General features: G+C 55.0%; 2 protein-coding genes across 3 annotated transcripts; one reads left to right on the forward strand and one right to left on the reverse strand.

The window, feature by feature from the left end:
• Positions 1-4,031: 4,031 nt before the first annotated feature.
• LOC137857212 (cytosolic 5'-nucleotidase 1A-like) lies at positions 4,032-10,802 on the reverse strand. 2 transcript variants are annotated; one of them, XM_068683439.1, is made up of 7 exons: positions 10,651-10,802; positions 8,915-8,968; positions 8,172-8,339; positions 7,690-7,819; positions 7,380-7,502; positions 6,254-6,432; positions 4,032-5,725 (listed from the first exon to the last, which is right to left on the reverse strand). In XM_068683439.1, exons 2-7 carry the CDS (start codon positions 8,957-8,959, stop codon positions 5,423-5,425), a joined length of 948 nt encoding a protein of 315 aa, XP_068539540.1. In that variant the 5' UTR covers positions 8,960-8,968; positions 10,651-10,802; the 3' UTR covers positions 4,032-5,422. The 2 variants fall into 2 exon arrangements, with proteins under 2 accessions (XP_068539540.1, XP_068539541.1); XM_068683440.1 differs by having other exon boundaries at positions 8,915-9,025; positions 10,651-10,735.
• A 1,075-nt stretch (positions 10,803-11,877) lies between these two features.
• Positions 11,878-16,571, forward strand: SYT8 (synaptotagmin 8). The gene is made up of 9 exons (XM_068683418.1): positions 11,878-12,153; positions 13,486-13,614; positions 13,979-14,136; positions 14,459-14,554; positions 14,747-14,914; positions 15,044-15,211; positions 15,351-15,468; positions 15,581-15,714; positions 15,800-16,571. Exons 2-9 carry the CDS (start codon positions 13,503-13,505, stop codon positions 16,031-16,033), a joined length of 1,188 nt encoding a protein of 395 aa, XP_068539519.1. The 5' UTR covers positions 11,878-12,153; positions 13,486-13,502; the 3' UTR covers positions 16,034-16,571.
• The last annotated feature ends 549 nt before the right edge of the window (positions 16,572-17,120 follow it).

Consider the following 17,120-nt stretch of genomic DNA (forward strand, 5'->3'; position numbering starts at 1 on the left):
GTGCCCCCCTGGGCCTCCTCTTGCTTTCTCTCCCTGCCACCACCATCCCCAGTTTGGCTCTGTGCCACAAGTGCCACCAAAAGCTTCCTGTCCAGGAGCACACACCACAGCCCTGCACCCAGCCGGCTTAACTTTTCGGGGCACTAAATCACACCATTGCCTCCCCCCCCCCCAAAAAAAAAACAACACCCAAAACCCCTTAAGCTCCTTTTGGAGAAAACAAAAGGGACCAGGACGGCGTCTTAGAGACAAAAATAAAACAAAGCTGCTCCCAGCAAATCCTTCCGCGAGCCTGGCCACGAGGTCCCGTTAGTCCGGCCTGGGCGCTGGCCAGGGCCCGCTTCCCTCCTGCCCTGCAGGCACGTGGCCGGGGCGAGCGGCTGACCATGAGTCAGCAGAGCCGGCACCCGTGACTCAGCAAACCCTGCTCGGCTAGGATTTGGGGACCTGGGGCCGAGGGTCCCGGTGGCCCCGGTCCCTGTTGTGTGGGTCCCGAGGCAGCGGGAGGTGTCGCGCCTGCCCCCCGCGGCCTGCTGCCTGTCACAGGGTGGGTGGGTGAAGGGCATGATCCTGATCCTTCCCAACACCGACACGGGGTGGCACCGGGCTGCAGCCCCTTGGGGTGCTCCCAGCGTCTTGTGACGAGAGGGAGAGGCACAAACCCTCCCTCAGAGCTGGAGGGGAAAGGTGCTGGCGCCACGCATGCTCCTTTGCATGCATTTCCCATCCAACTGGCCTGGCCCTGCATCGCGTGGCTGTGGGCTGTGTGTACAACAATGCTAGGGCAAAAACAAAAAAAAATTGGGGTGTCCCCACAGCGTTTAATCTAGCTCCAGGCCTCGGCACCCATGGGTTCAGAGCTGCCAGCACTGCACCCACATGCACCCGTCCCTGGTGTCACTTTGGTGCCACTCAGCACCTCCACCAGGGATGCCAATGCAAAAGGTTTTGCTCCCCCCGCAACATTTTCCTTCTCCATGCCATCCAAAAGCGAGTGGTGTGCAGGCACCGCCGTGGGACGTGGGCGGCGGGTGACGCACCCCTGGCAGCGGGCCACCATTTTGCAACCTCTTGCGATTCCCAAGTAGGATGACGCAGCCCCGGCGCGGGATGGAGGAGCGCCTGCTCCTGCGCACCGGGGTCCCCTCCGCAGATGACACCGGCAAGACCGGGTGGGTCCTGTGCTTCGGGCAGGCGTGGGGCGAAACGGTTAAAAACACCGTGACTCCACATCAGCGGGTGCCGATGTTAATGGATGCAGCTAATTAGCAGCGCCTGATTCACCAGCCCCAAGCACAGCGAGGAGCCGTGGTAACTTTTTCCCAGCTCAGTGCCAGGACCTCGCCCGTCCCCAGCGCCATTTCCTAAACTGGTGGGATACTCACAAAAATTCACTTTTTGACACCAAAGGAAGGGTTGAGGAAGAGCCACCCAGGATGGAGCTGGGTCTTGGTCCTGTGCCATCGGTGCCGACTGGCAGGGCACACACATTAACACCCTTCTGCTGCCAGCAGGGACTGTGGTCACCCAGGGGAGATGCTAATTATGGGTGCCACAGAGCTAGCCTGGGTGGCAGTTGTTCCTTTGGTGTCTTGCTGCAAACCCTAATCCCAGTGGTAGGTGAGGATATTTCACTGGTGGCCGCAGCTGGGAGACTTGAGTTTTGCATGCCTTCCCTGAGTTATTTTCCCTGAAAAAAATGGTTTTATGCAGCAAAATGTTTAGGGACATGCCTGTCTTCAAGCCCATGAGCGACCCTGGTGTCTTCACCTGTGCTGGGCTGCAGCCAACCCTTGTATCTCCTGTCCCTGTTTCTTCCGTGCCCATGGCCCTGCCCAAAGCCCCTCCACCCCCACGGGGGCTCGAGCATCCTTCCCCACCCCTGTCCCACCGCCCCCGCAGCCACCAGCTCCGGGGCCACGCCTGGCACCCACCGTGGGGATGCATCCTCTCCTCGGGGCAGGGAGCTCGCTGTGTTTGCGTCACCCCGATTTTATTTATATATTTATTTTGGCAGGAGCTGCGTGTGTGTACGGGTGACAAGAAGCCCGGCAGGCAGCTGACGGGATGGGTGGCAGGGGCAATGATGGAATCGATTCATCGCCTCCCACGCCAGGAAGCGATGGGCACCCCATGCGCCCGCATCGCACACCTTGAGCAATGCCCCTGCGGGCACCCGGGGAGAAAAGCTGGGCTGGGGTGCAATCAGCATGGGCACCCATTGACCCCAGACAAGAAGCCCCAACCCAAAGGAGATGTACCTCCAAGCAGACATAACAAGGGTTATCCATCTGAGTTTTCTCACCAGCATTATTTTTAATGATTTCCTTTAATATCTAACCCAGTCAGCCCCCCAAAAGCCCATAGGTTATGCAATTAGAGCACCTCTGTGTGACAAAACACAAAATCCCTTTGGTTTGGGGGAGGAGGGTCGCCTTGGGAGGGTGAGGGTCACTAGGGAGGGGTATGGGTGGAAATAAAAGAAAAAGTGGAAGACGCTGTTGATAGTTTTCTCCTTTTCTGGGGGTTTGCATGGCTGATTCGAGCTACGTCAGCCTGGAGGGGGCTGAGTCGTTGGCTTAGGGTTAGGGTCCCAGGGGTGTCCCAAGCAGTGTTGGGTCAATGACTGGGGGGACACTAACATGAAGCAGCTTTGGCTGGGGCAGAGTGGGGTGCCAAAACACTTGTTGGAAAGTAATGGCCAAAATTAAGTGCAAGAACCTCCTTCTGCACCCCTCTGCACCCCTTGCACCCTTGGAAATGCCTTGGAAAGCCAAGACCCAAGGAATGTCCCTAGCAATGATGATGGCGTTATTGTCCCAACCTTTAATGAATTTATTGCAGGTGTCTGCAAGATGGAAGCAAGAAGTTTCCCCACATGACAGGTGGCTAAGCTGCAGCAGTGCTTGCTGGAGGCTGTTTCTGACGCTCCACCTTCGGAGCAGGGCAGGGAAAGCCACAGGGTGACAAGCCTGAAGCAGCAGCACTTGGTTCTGCATGAAGCAATCCCCTGAACCCCGTGCTTCCTTCCTTTTTTCCCCATTTTGGGCACATGTTGCCTTGTCATCCCCCCCTCCCGCCATGCTGACAGTGCTGGAGGAAGGCACGCGGCCCATTCCCCTTGCCTCAGCACCTTGCGGCCTGCCACCGCTCACATGCTCCTGTCCCCAGCTGCCTTGACTCAGCTAATCCCCCTCACCCAAGGCATTGACCGAGCCGGCCTTAAATTTAGTTTCATCTCGGGGTGAGGGATTGCCTCATGGCCACTGGCAAAGGTCAGAGCAGCTCAGGGTGGCCGGGACATCTGCGACCACCAGCAGGTCCCCACCGTGAGGTGCCACCAGGCCGGATGCAGGCATTCATTCGGCTGCCAAGCCCCAAAATATCTGACCTTCATACAAGTGGGACGAACATCTGCCCCCGCTTGTTTGGAGCATCCCGTAATTAATGTTTGCTTGGTGATTGAGGCTGACAGGTACTTAGTGTTATTAGCAAATCATTAGGAGCTGATGTTGATGTCACTACTTTTAGACATCTCATTTCAGCATCTGGACTTGGCAGAAAGGTCTTTTTTTTTTTGGAGGTGGTTCCCTCCAGAAGATCCTCTTGCTGGGGCGAGACCTGTCCCAAAACCGGGGCAGCAGGGACATGAGTGGGAACACAGCAGCCACCCCATGTCCCGTGATAGGGACATCTGCCTCGCCCACAGTCCCATGCGCTGGGTGGAGAAAATCCCCTGGGTGGGAGCGTGTGGGAGCTAGCATGGAGGTACGTGTACGTGGGATGGGGGGAGAACTGCTTTAAATTAAATATTTTGGCATTTTCTGAGGTTTGTGTGTGGATTTTGGTGGCCTTTGCTCTGCAAGGAGCTAATCCAAAACCCACTGAAGGTTTCCTGTGCTCACAGCAGAATCAAGCCCACCCTGATGTGCTCCATGTGCACACGGCTGGGTAAGGCCTGGATAAAAATCCTACGTGTCTGCAAAGCAGCTCCACGATATTGCACCCCTCTTCCCAAGCACACTCAACCAGGGGCACCAGCAAATCACACCAAGTGTTGTTTACTTATTTATTGGGGGAAAAAGCATTGGTGAGAGTGATGAAACCTTAAAAAAATCTGATTATTTCTCTCTGTTCTGCCATAAAATTTGCATTTTTTTTTTAATTAAGAAAAAGGAAAATTAATGCAACAAAGGGAACTTGTAGTTTTCAGGATGGGCTGGGGGTCAAAGTGGTTTTCATGGCTGCTTTTAGGTGTTAGTTTTGGGGGAATGGTCCTGTTCCCCCACAGCATGGCTGGCAGCAGGGCAGCACAGTGGCCTCTAGTGGCAATCACTGACATCCTACCCTGGGGAGAAAAACCTCACAAACGAAGTTTTGGGGCTGTTTTCTGCCTGGTAAAATTAGGCGCAGAATCAAAAGGGACAGAGGAGAGACATCCCTGCATAGGGGTGGCTTTGCACCGGGTAGGTGCCATGGTCCTGGGCTTGCTTGGGACCACATCTACCCTGAGCAGCTTCACCTGGGACCCCACCCATGCCCCCCACCTGCAGCCCTATTTAAGCTCAGGCTTTAGCACCTAGGGCTGTTTGGAGGTTTGGGTGATGGTCTATACCCTAAGCCCTGTCCCCCTGCATGGCTTGTGCTGCAGGTGGCCGCCTCTAGTGCCCTCACCTGGAGGAACCCCAGAGCTACATCAGTCTCCTGGATGAACCCATCTCACAGCCTTGTCCTCATCCCTGGTCTATCTCCTGCTGGTCCAGGAGCTGTGTCCTACAGGCCTGGGCCTCCTAAGGGCACTCCCTGTGAGCAATGCCTAAAAAAAAAGTTATTTGTTCTCTAATACGTGTGGGACTACAGTTTGGGCTTTTTTTTTCCTCAAGCTACTAATTGGTTTCTAAAAGCTTGTAGGTGCTTTACAGCTTTGGGGTCTATCCTTGTGCTGAATTTGTTGGAGTTGGTCAGAGCTGAACGAGGGGCTTGGTGACACATCATTCTTCTTAGGAAGCTGAGCATGTCCACCAAGGCAGGGTCTTGGGGACTTGCTTTGAGCAGAGCTCCTGAGATTAAATCTTGGAGACTAAGTACCACTGAACTTTGCATTTTTAGTGCTTACTTTCATGCTTCCTTCCCCACATGTGTGGGGCAGTAGCTTTGTTTATCCTTGTAGAAGAAGGAAGGCCCTACAAGACAGGTAGGTAGCAGTCCCTGGGGTCAGAGCAGAGGTGTCTGTCCTTCCTGGAGCAGCTGCTAAAGGACCTTGTCTCAGGAGCATTCAGTCCTGCTTGGTGGTCAGTGCTCTCAGGCAATGCTCTCACCCCCTTTCCCTGAGGTTTGCTTGCTGCAGGTTAATAAATCTTTCCTATTCCACCAAGCTGGCCTTCAGCTGGACCGGTCCTGAGAACTGCTGGTTATTGGTCCATCAGCAGCATGAGGGGACCCAGGCAGAGGGTACCCCCATATCTTGAGCCCCCTGGATGTTATGAAGGCCATCATCAAAGAAAATATGGGGCTGGATCTGGGCGAGGATGGGGCCTTTAGGAGCCCCATCCATGAAGAAGGCCTCGTCGATGGCCAGACCCCATTCCCGGAGCGTCTTGATGGCTCGGATGCCCATGTCTCGGCCGCTGCGGGCGGTCACCAGGTAGGTGCGGATGGGGCACTCCTCACGGTTGAACTTCTTGTGTATCTTCCCCAGGTGCATGGCAAAGGCTTTCATGGGACCCTGAAAGCACAGCAAGACACTTGAGAGTGGGTAGGAAGGAAAGAAGCATCTGTTCAATCCACTTTTTCCCCTTTTGAGGTCCCTTAGGCCTCTGCAGGACACAGAAGTGCCTGTTGGGTATAGGTTTGGGCAGTGCTGGGACTGGTGCTGTGTACTGGCCACACTCATGCCCTGGGGTGCTCAGCAGGAAGGTGAGCCTTGTGGTGCTCATGCAAATCCTGAGGGAACCAAGAAGGTGCAGCACCCCCGGGTGAGGGGATCAGCACAGCATGGCATCCCAGCCTACAAAAGGCCACAGGAACACGCTGGGTAACAATAGCCCCAAATTTTGGGAGCAGATGCTTGCTTACAGAAGACAGCGTGCTAGATCCATCTCCAGAGGGACTCCAGATCAGCCCCTGCTGGGACCGAGCAGTGCTGAATGCAAAGGGAACCCATAGAAATTTGTGCTTTATTGGCCACCCACAGCAAAGCCCTAGCAGGGGCGATGCTGATGGTGGGCATGGGGCCTGCAGCCACCTCGCTCACCTCTCCCATGGGCACAGCCTCCATCGCCCGCTCGTACTGCACCGCTCCCTCCAGGCCCTGCTCCCGAAAGACCTGGTCGGTCTCGTCGGAGAAGAGCACGGCGTCCCCATCGAAGGCCACACGCAGCGGGGTGCTGGGGGCCTGCACCTCCTGCTGGAAGACCAGCGCTGCTGAGACCCCTGTGGGATTGAGCAAAGTGGGTTTGGTGGGGGAACGAGGGAACCACCATGTCCTGGGGGCAGCTTGTGCATGGGCAGCTCCTCTCCACACCTCCATGGCCCCATCCAACACTGCAAATGTCTCCAGAAAAGGCAGTGTGGTTGGGCTCTCCAAGCAAAGAGGGTTTCTGTGGGGGTCATTCTGGCCTTTCCAAGGCTGGATTATTTGGGGAGCACAAGGCAGTGCTGCTGATCAGGGGCTGTATGGACACTGAAGCCTGCTAGGAGAACTGCTAGGTTGTTGTTAATGCATGGGCAGCACTCCTCCTGGTGCCCGGTCCCTCTGCCAAGCCTGGTGTTAATGCCCAGACTTAGCACTCCGTGCTGTGAGTAATAGGGCCTGGCACCTCCGCTTGATTGGGGTAATTGGCTTAATTACAGGTCTTTTCCTACAAGCTGCTCCCTGCCTGCTCTCATCCGTGGGTTGGGGCTCCTAGATGAGACACTTGTTAGAGAAGTGATGATCTTCAGGGAGACCTCAGGATTGGGCTTTGTAGCTGAGGGAGGTCTGGGCTGTGGCTGGCTTGCTCCTGACCTGAAGGACCTTGGCCAGCTGATGTGCTCATACCTGAGCAAATTAATAAGGAGGAGATTAACCCCATTAGAGCTGTCAGGGGCTGTATGCACTCAAATCCAGGTCAAGCATGTGCTTACATTTATCATTAAGGACTCTGCATGTACCAAGAAAGCAAATTTCCACAGCATCCTTACAAGGCCCTGGGAGGTGATGATGCTCCCTCACTGATCTAGGCAGCAGCATTTTGGGTTAGAAAGGTTTAAATGTTCTGCAGAGAAGGACCGGTGCATGGCCATTCATCCCCTCTCATCCATGACAGAATGAGCTCTGGCACTGCTGCTTGGGAAAAGCGTGGTGTGTTTGGGGATGTGGGATGGAGGGAGAGACGCACCTCTCCGGAGGGCATTGCAGACGTCTGTCCTGTCAGCCGAGAGGAAGAGCTTGACCCCGTGGGACTTGAGGTACTGCGTGGAGTCCTCATCACTGACGAAGCAGAACTTGGAAATCTCCAGGCCTTTGGGTCAGGAAATGTAAGCAAAGTTTGTTACAGGGCTCATTTGTCTTTATGAACCCCTTTCACCTCCTCAGGTTTTTGTGTGCTTTCCCCTGGCTCTGTCTTTGCCCCTGATACACCACTACCTTATCTGCTCCTCAGCCCCCCTGGGGAGAGGATACCCACCCCCAGGGGTGTGCCTCCTTACCATAGTGCTTGGCACTGTTAATGATGCGCACACCGCTCTCTGGGCTGTTGTTGGAGAGCAGCAGGATGTCAAAGAGGTCCTCCTCTGCTGGGTTGCTCTCCAGGATCTTCTTGTTCACATACTGCACTGCCTAGGAGGAACAGATGAGACTCTTCTGCAAGGGGCATGACCATGAGGGTTGTTCCGCAATCCTGTGGTTAGCGGCTGGTGAGGAGGATGTGGGCAGTGGGGACATTGCGCTGCAGCTGCCACCTATGGCAGGACAAGCATGGGGTGGAGAGCAGCCACCCTGTGCAAAGCACGGCTGGGAGGGCAGGGAGCAGGGCACCAGCAAGGAGGTGGAGATGTGGTGAGGGGCACAGGTCTCAGGAGTGCTGCACCTGCACCCTGGGGTGGGGTTTGAGACCTAAAGCCAGGAAGGCTGAGCCTTCAGCCTGCCCTGTGAGTGCTGACATGTGCCCCCAGCCCGGTGTGGGGCTCACCTGGATGAAGGCGAAGGCTGTGCCTGGTGGCAGGGGCCTGTCCTGGTTGGCCTGCTGATGCCTCACGTACTCCTCCTTGCCCTTCTCCAGGTAGAGCTGGTGCTCTTCCTCCAGGTTGAAGATGGCTCTGGTGGTCACTGCAATGACCAGTGCCTTGCTGGGGTCTTTCTGCAGGAGAAAGGGGAAAAGAGGGGTTGGGGGAACACAACGGAGGAGCTTGGGGTGGTTGGGGCAAGCGTGGGGCAAACTGGGCATTGGAGGCATCACCCATGCGTCATGCTTCTTGGCTCTGCTGATGCCAGAGAGCCTTTGAAGGAGGGGTATCAAGCTTGATCTTCATCTTCAGGTCACCAAGGATGGAAGCAGGCAGTTGTGAAACCCTAACCTGTTTGGTAAGCACAATATGCTCTGAGGACAGCCCACACAGGAGGGGATTGCTTCATCATTTGTGCATCTGTGGGCACAGCATAGCTGTAGTCAACTGCTTGGGCTGAGCTGGGCATGTCCTGCTGTTTTTATTCTTGCTTTATCTCTTTTTTTCTGGAGAGACTGATGAAGTAGAAACTGCTGCGTTCTCCTTTGCCATGCCAAAATTGTGAGCAAATGCATCAGTCCTGTCCATGCAACTGAGGCACCAACAATTTGGGCCACTACAGTTTCAGGCTGTGGTGTCATCTCCTACGGTGGCATTTCAAAATGTACTCGAGACTGAGGAACTGCATTTTGTAACGAGCAACTCTTACCTGTTTCACACTGGGGTTTACAACCGTGCTTTCAGGCTCTGCCATCTTCCCGTTCTAGCATCAAACAAGAAAAAATGTACAATTAAACCAATGCGTTATAATACATCCAATCTAAATGGGGGAGAGCAGAGAAGAAAAGTGGCAAAGAGAGTTGAATATCCTGCCCAAACAAAATGAGCTGGCTTCTGCTGACGACAGCTTTGCTGTGAGAAAACTTGGCCTGAGATCTCTAATTAATTATGATGGAAGAGTGGCTTTTCAAGCAGTGATCACCTTTTCTCCCCTCCCAAAGAACACTTTTCCCTTGGGAATTTCTGAAGGAGTTTGTGGAGCTCTTTTCTCAGCAAACTAAATCTTTATGTACCCTAAATGAGGCTTGGGGATTGAGTGAATCAAGAAGCCTGTGAAAGATCCTACAGATAGGCTTCTAGCTTGCATCCTTACTTGCTGCTTTTTTCCAAACAGAGAATTTCTGTCCCCAGATAAGTAAATTCGCTGCATGAGAGATCATTTGTGGGTGTAAAAGGCCCAAGTAAGTTGAGATGTGTGGTGGATGCTGGGGTGCAGGATGCCCTATACCACAGGCATCTGTGCAGGCAGACCAAAGTCCTGGGGAGTTGCGTGGTCTGCCTGTGCCTAGTAGCCAAGGAAGAAATTCCACTTTTGCATGCCCAGGTCCTGTGGTTTCCACAACCGCCTTGCTGTACACTTTGTTTCTCTGTGCTAGTTAGTGCTATAAGTGGACACTGGGATTCAGCCTGTGGGATGAGATTGGCTCCTGTTCCCACAGGGGTTATTTCCATCCCACAGCTCCTAAAAATATACTGTGGGGTTTCTCTGGAGAGCAGAGGAGGTGAGGGCAGCTCTGCCTGGAAGTGCTGGGAATGGCAAGGGAATTACAACCTTGTTCCCCCTTTAATGTGCTGCCTGATTAATGGGGTGAGGGGCTGTGCTAGCATAGACCAGAAAGAGCATACAGGGTGAAGAGTCAGGGTCTGCACAGGGAAAATCTCACTGACAAATGTCTTATTGCTGGGGACTTCACCCTCCTTGCTGTCCTGCCACGCTTGCTGCTGGAGGACTTCAGATCCTCATCCAGTGGTCCCTCTGGAGGTACGGATGAAAGGACTTCATATATAATCTATACAGGGGCATGCTCCTGCACGTGTGCTCCCTAATTTCCCCCTGGGCTGCAAAGCCCCATCAGCAGGGCTGCTCCCCTAAGAGATGCTGAGTATCTCTGTGCTTCTTCCACTTGCACCCTGCATGGGGAAGATCTCATCCTGCCGAGCAGAGCGCTCGGGGTGACAGCTGCCAGCCTGTCTGAGCAGGGAGAATTCCCCTGAAGGGATTTCACCCAGGCTTAAAATATGCAGTGATTTGGGGCCTCTTTTCTTAAAGCGAAAGTGAAAGAGGTGACAGGAGCCGAGGCGCGCTTCGCAGAGGGAGGGCAGCCCCTTTAATTTCTGCTCTGTCCCTTGAAACCTGGCACACCAAGCCTGATTCTCCCCTCTCTCTCTTCCTATAATAATTGAAGCGTTGTTTACATACAACCCTTACACAGATATGTATAACACACACCTACATGTGCACACATCTGCAAGCACCACACACGCAATGCCATACACACAAATACTTAAGGCAGATGCTTGCTGGACCCCACAGCTTAGCATCGCCTACCTCCAACTGGGAAAGAAAGTGCTGAGGCTTTGCTAGAGACAAAAGCCCAAACTCACCTCCAGCGTCGCTTCCCTTCCCTGGCGTGGTGTCCAAACCTCTGCCCAGCTTCGCCCAAGATGCTGCTGCTGATATCTGCCTGCAGCTGGCAGGAAGCAGGCAAGAGCTGTGCTGGGGCTCAGCCCCGCTGCTGGCGTGCTGGGATTTGTAGGCAGCCCCGCGGGCTGGCTTCGTGCCCAGCCTGGGTGGCATTTCCCGAATCAGCCCCGGCCAGCCTCCCGGGGAGCTTTTTTTTTCTCAATTTCTGCTTGTAAGCACTGTCATTCAGTTTATTTTTGTAGGTGGGTTATTTGAAATGTGCCTCTGGATCTCTCATTTCCTAGCCCTTGCCTGCATAGCTGTCGTGTTTTTGACCTAAAATACAGGATTGCCTCTTCAGGAGCGTGCACAGGGCAGCCTCTTCACATGCGTAATTTTACTGCACCAATTTTGAGTCCTTGTTCATTTCTCTTCTGAAAGCTGGGGTTGTTGCCATGCGTTACCAGATCTCCTCCCACATCACAGGCTGCAAGCAGGGTCCTGCTGCCATGCAGCTGTTTCTCTGAGATGCTTGACTTCAGCAGACAGCCAGCTGAAAGTGCTGGCAGTGAGCTCAGCATTCAGCATGTGTGTGTGAACCCCCTTTCCCTGAGTAATTTTATTGGATGTGTTCCCTTTCCCCACCCCAGTTTCCCCTATATGTTTCTCCTGTGCTTCCTCCAGGTCTGCCAATTCAGAAAAAAAGAAAAAAAAAGTATTTTGGCATCTGTGTCCCCTCTCCAAAATCTTGCTGCCGCATCACTCCTGCAGCATCTCTTGCACCTGGAGATGATGTTTCTCGATGCAGCAGGATCTCAGGGTGCTTGTGAGCGGGGCTGTGTCGTGGGGGCTAAGGACATCCCTGGCACCTCTCTAGGGTATGGCAGTGCCTTGTTGGCTACAGGAAAATCCAGAGGTGGTTTCTGGGGCCTCTCCTTACTTTTTGGATGTGCAGCTGGTTTTGGGCATCAGGTGCTCATGGTATTGCGCTCCACTTCCAACAGCAGCCCTAAATGTCTGCAGGGACAAGACAGGGATGCTGCTGAAATCACCCCTGACCTGTCACCTTGCACTAAGCGCATGGAGCCTCATGCTGTGCCCCATCCTGGCACTGCTGCCAGGCTGGCCTGGAGGTTTGGGTTTGTCCCCAGCAGTGATGCTGGCCGGCTCGCTGCAGCCAGGAGCGCAGGTTGTGCTTCCTGCTCGGGCAGGGAGTTCCCCACCAGCTTTTCGCCTGCGTGAGCACCGCTTGGGTCAGCAGTGAGGTGGGGCTGGCCGAGGAGCTCGGTTCCTGGGCTGGCAAAGCAGACTTTCCAGTTTCGGTTGTGCTGTGCACAGGGAAGTCACTGTCCCTGCTGTGCCCCCAGCCCCGTGCCCGGTGGGGACCTGTTTTGTCCCACAGCATGTCCCTGCCACGTGCCGTGGCTGGAGCAGGAGCGCAAGCAGAGGGGAAGGGAGACTGAGGCTGGGAAGGAGACACCGCGGTAAGTTTGGTTTTGGGATCCCGGTCAGCATGGGGTGGGGGCAAAGGGCAGCGCTCCCCAAGTCCTTTTGCAGAAGCAAGGATGCTCGGTGCTCCCAGGTGGTGGCTGGGTTGTCCCCATTGCCCCCAAAACAGCAGTTTAAGTCACCTCACAGGGCTGGGCTGAGCTTTTTCCTTGTAACTGGGGCTGAAACCAGACAGCCATGGGGCTCTGGTGGGAAAAAACATGATAAAACGTCTGAGCCCGTGTGGGGTGGGCATCTGCTTGCCCACGCTGCCACTGCCCGAAGCTGGAGCCTCCTGAATAATGAAGGTACATCACCAGGCTGCCGCTGCTTTCTGCACATGGGGACAGGGGAAATAGATCACTAAAACTCAATGGTGAGGCTGTGAGCTGAGCGTGAGTTTCCGATGACAACAATAGCCCAGAAGGCCCTGGGCAAGTCATTTAACCTGCATCCCGCTGCCCCAGCAGGGATAAAGAGTTCTCCTTCACCCCTGTGCCAGCCAGCAGCAGAGCCCTGTTGTCTCAAAAAATAATTAAAAAAATAAAATTAAAGAGCATCCCTGTGCAAGGAGCCCTGCGGTGCTGGTGTGGCCAAGGTAAACACGTGCATACCTGCCGGCCCTCGTCACCGTGCTGGGAAGAACACGCCCCGGGCCATGGTTCCTTAGAAGGTGGCCTCCAGGAGGCTGTGGAGATTCTTTTCTGGTCCCTTTGGAGGCTTCTAGCATGAGATATGCTCTCCTGCTGGCTCCTTCAACCCCAAGTCAGAACAGCCCTGCTGCTGCTCATCATCCGAAGCAGGGAGAGAAGAAAGCTTAGGTTACAACGAAACGTTCATGTGAGGAGAGCCCATCAATTAAAATAATAATAATGAAAAACCAACACCAATTCTGGTTTAAATATGAAGCCTGCCCTTAACGCACGTCAGCGTTGCCATGTGCACCAGCCAAGCTGACGCAGTTTCCGAGCTGGCGTGGTGGCACTGCTGGCACCCGTCGTGTGGCCACCAGCCCTGCTGCGAGCGATGGTGCAAGCCCTGAGCCCTGCGAGAGGGCAGGGAAGGGCTGCAATGAAGTAAAGGAATTGGTCATGGAGGGGAGATGAGGATTAAATGAAAAACCAGCTCGAGCAGAGACTGTCCTGCCTGTGGGAACAGCTCTGCTCCATTTCACACCTCATTTCCAAAGCAGCCGAGCCCTAAATGCTTACTCTGGGCTTTATCTTAGGATTTTAATTGTGTTTACTCATTAAATCTCTGCGCCACCAGCAGCACATGTGCTCCTGGAAAGGAAATCCCCACCCTGTTCATTTTGTTTGCCTCCCCAGGTCACCTGCACTTCTCCATGGCCAAGGCATTGAGGATCAGTGGGGCTACAGCCTCCCCGCTCCCCGGTAGCCCCGTGGCTACCACAGCTTCGCCGGGCTTCCTCAGTGGCTTCCTTGGCCACATCCCATGTGAGTACAGCTGGGGCTGCTCTCGTCCTGCTCCCTTGGGAAGCGTTACCCTAGGGGCCCTGCCTCTGTTCCAGGTTGCATCCTTTCCTCTCCCCCCTTCCAAATCCTATTTTCCAAAGGGGAATGAGGCCCACCATGGCCAGGGATGCTGCGGAGCAGCCCCACACCTCCCCAGGAGAGATCTTTGTCACCCATGTCAGGCACGGTCTCTACCTGCAGCCTCCCACTATTGGGTCTTTTCAGGATTTTACGGTCAAGCCCCCCAAATGCAACTTTGTAATGCTGTAATGCTAGGAGGGGAATATAAATGCACTCTGCATGTTTTTGTTTGCTTTTAACTCTTCTGTCCACCTTGTTGCACCAGTACCCAGATGGGCGCTCATCGCCGTGGCGCTGGCAGTGGCTATTCTGCTCCTCCTCTTCCTCATCTGCATCATCAGGTGCTGCTGTGCCAAGAAGAAGCCCAGGAAGAAGGAGAAAGTCACCTTGCATGCCATCAGCAGCTCCACCACAGCCAGCCTTGTGCGTTCTGCTTTCCCCTCTTCCCCACCACCCTCCTAGCAGGAGGTTTGCCCTGCGCTGCCCATCGTCCCCCCAGGTCCCCAGAGTGGTGGGACTGGTTATAGATGTGCAACCTGGGATTTCTGGAGGGGGGCTCTTTTAAACCTCACCTTTAGAGCATCTTGGTCTGCACGGTGCATTGTGCCTGGACAGACAGTGAGGACGTGAGCGCTCAGCTTGGTCCCCATGAGCTGGGAACAGAGCTGGGTGTCCCACCCATGCATGGGAACACATCTGAGCATTCGGGACCCCACCATGAGGGATGTGCTAATCTCTGCTGCAGGTCCAGCCCGAGATGGAGGACCTGGAGCAGGGCCCGGAGCAGACGGGGCGAGGAAAGCTGCAGTACTCGCTGGAGTACAACTTCCACGCGCAGGAGGTGGGGCTGCTGTGAGGCTGGGCTCTTGCATGGTCCCTCCATGGCCCATCAGGACCCAGACATCCATCCCTGCTGTCCCTACCCTGCTGGCTTTCATGCTTACATGGTGTGGTGACATCTTTGAGAGCTCGCTTGCTTTTCACCTCTCCCCATCCTCCTCTGTGCGGTGACCTCGTGCATCGTTCTTTCAAGCTGAAGGTCGGCGTGAAGCAAGCAGCTGACCTGAAGGCCATGGACAACGGGGGCACGTCTGACCCTTATGTTATTGTCTACCTGACGTCTGACATGAGGAAGAAGTATGAGACCAAGGTTTACCGCAAGACCCTGAGCCCCGTCTTCAACGAGAGCTTCACTTTCCAGGTAGGACGCCCTGGCTGCTGATGGTTCCTTCATCCCATCGGGAGCAGTGCATGGGTGCTGCTCTCCAGGCAGGGAGATACCTTTGCTGTTGTGTCCATCACCCTATCCTTCATGGGTCCTCCCCTGCAGCTGCCCCAGGCGGAGGTGTCCGAGTCCACGCTGGTGATGCAGATCCACGACTTCAACCGCTTCGCCAAGCACGACACCATCGGCGAGGTCCGCCTGCCGCTGGCCAGCGTCGACCTGCAGCACGTCATCGAGCAGTGGAGCGACCTGGCAGTGGCCAGCAAAGTCGAGGTTGGTGGGAAAAGCCCCCGAGAGGGACATGTTGTTGTCCCTCTTGCCAACCTCTAAGGAGGTAAAGCTTTGGGTCTTGTCTGCCTCGAGAGCACCTCCTGTGCTGGGTACCCCTGCTCATTGCTCATGTCTCCATCAGCAAGAGCGGCTGGGAGACATCTGCTTCTCACTGCGCTACGTCCCCAGCACTGGCAAGCTGACGGTGCTCATCCTGGAAGCCAAGAAGCTGAAACGGATGGACTCCCATGGGCTGGCAGGTTGGCAGGGGCTGCTCGTGCTCACGGCTCCCTACCTGGTGCTAATGATAGCACCGAGAGCTCTCAGGGCTTTGCAGATCTTGGTGTGGAACTGTGTCCTCTCTCTCCTCAGATCCCTTTGTCAAGGTGCATCTCATCCTGAACAGGAAGAAATGGAAGAAGAAGACAACAAGTGTGAAGAAAAACACCTTGAGCCCTTACTTCAACGAGGTGTTTGTCTTTGAGGTGCCTTTCAATCAGATTCAGGTGGGTTTCCCTGCAGCGCCCAGCTCTGAGCAGGTCCCTGGGCAGGTGCGGGTCCAACTGATGCTCTTTCTCCTGTCCCCACCAGAACGTGGATGTTGTCATCTCCGTCTGGGACTACGACAGAGTGACCAAGAACGAGCCCATCGGCAAACTCTTCCTGGGCTGCCGGGCCACGGGCAACCAGCTGCGGCACTGGTCCGACATGCTGGCCAACCCGCGCCGGCCCCTGGCCCAGTGGCACAGCCTGCAGCCCGCCGACGTGGTGGACAAAGCCCTGGGGCTGAAGACCCACCTCAAGCTGCCCCTGGCCACCAGATAGAGGGGGCGAGAGCCCCAAATGGGTTGAGGGCTCTTCTTGGCCAAGAGAGGAGCTGGCTGCTGGTGCAGCTCGTGCCCTGGGCAATGCCAGAGCAGGGCAGCTCTGCACCGGGGGGATGCTGGAGGGGAAGGTGTGGATATGGGTCCGGCTTGTCCCAGCCCCTCGCAGGCTGGGGGGACGAATACAGAAAGGTTCATTGGAAAACACGGAGTCCGTGGGTATTTTTTAAAGTTTTTAACTTAATTTTTGAGGGTTTTTAACTGAGACCAAGATCTTGAACCACCCTAAGAGGCTTGGGGGGAGAGGAAGAGGATGGGCTGGTGAGGAAGGCATTGGAGACACAGGACTAACTCTTTACTGACTCTGTGATAAGCACACTTGGTGTCCTGGCAAGAGGCTAAAAGAAACAGCGAAATCAGCCCCTGGTTGTCCATGCAGCTTCACTCTTAGCCTGTTCCTGGCCTGACTTTGGCCCGTGCTGGGCTGTGCACCCTGAGATGTGTCCCGGGGGGTGGGACTCACCAGCAACCATCCCTATGGACCCTGCAGTGCTGGCTCCATCCACCCCCATGTGGTCCTACAGAACCGAGTCCATGGGGTTTGAACCCCAAACCTGGAGGTGCTGCTGGGGTGGGGTGGTGCTGAGCGTGCACCTTGTCCTCTTGCTTTCATGCTTTGAGCACCCTGTGCTGATGAAGGCTGGGCTGCAGCCCTCATCTCAGTTCAGGGTGGGTTTTGCGTAGTCTGCTTGTGCCCCCCTGTCCTGCCTCGAGGGGCCTTGAGATAAATGTGGGATATGGAAGGAAAGATGCCTCCTGGGACAGGGTGGCTCCTCTGAGCCCTCTGCAGGTGGAAGCTCCCTGTCTTGGGCTAACTCCAAAGCCCAGGAGCCTCCTAGCTCCCTGAATTAGTATTTCAAGGAGCTAATAAGGGAGAGCCTCTTTGCTTCAGCTGAGAAGAGTTAAGCCAGATTGGCTCAGATAGTGCCTGACCCCTTCCCATTCCCACCTGAGGGGATTGCTCCTGCTCTGAAATGTTCTGGGAGAAAACCTCCCTTCTCCTGGCCTTCTGCATCAAAGCAGCCACA

The sequence above is a fragment of the Anas acuta genome, chromosome 5 (assembly GCF_963932015.1).
Source record: "Anas acuta chromosome 5, bAnaAcu1.1, whole genome shotgun sequence".
NCBI classification, from domain to species: Eukaryota; Metazoa; Chordata; class Aves; order Anseriformes; family Anatidae; genus Anas; species Anas acuta.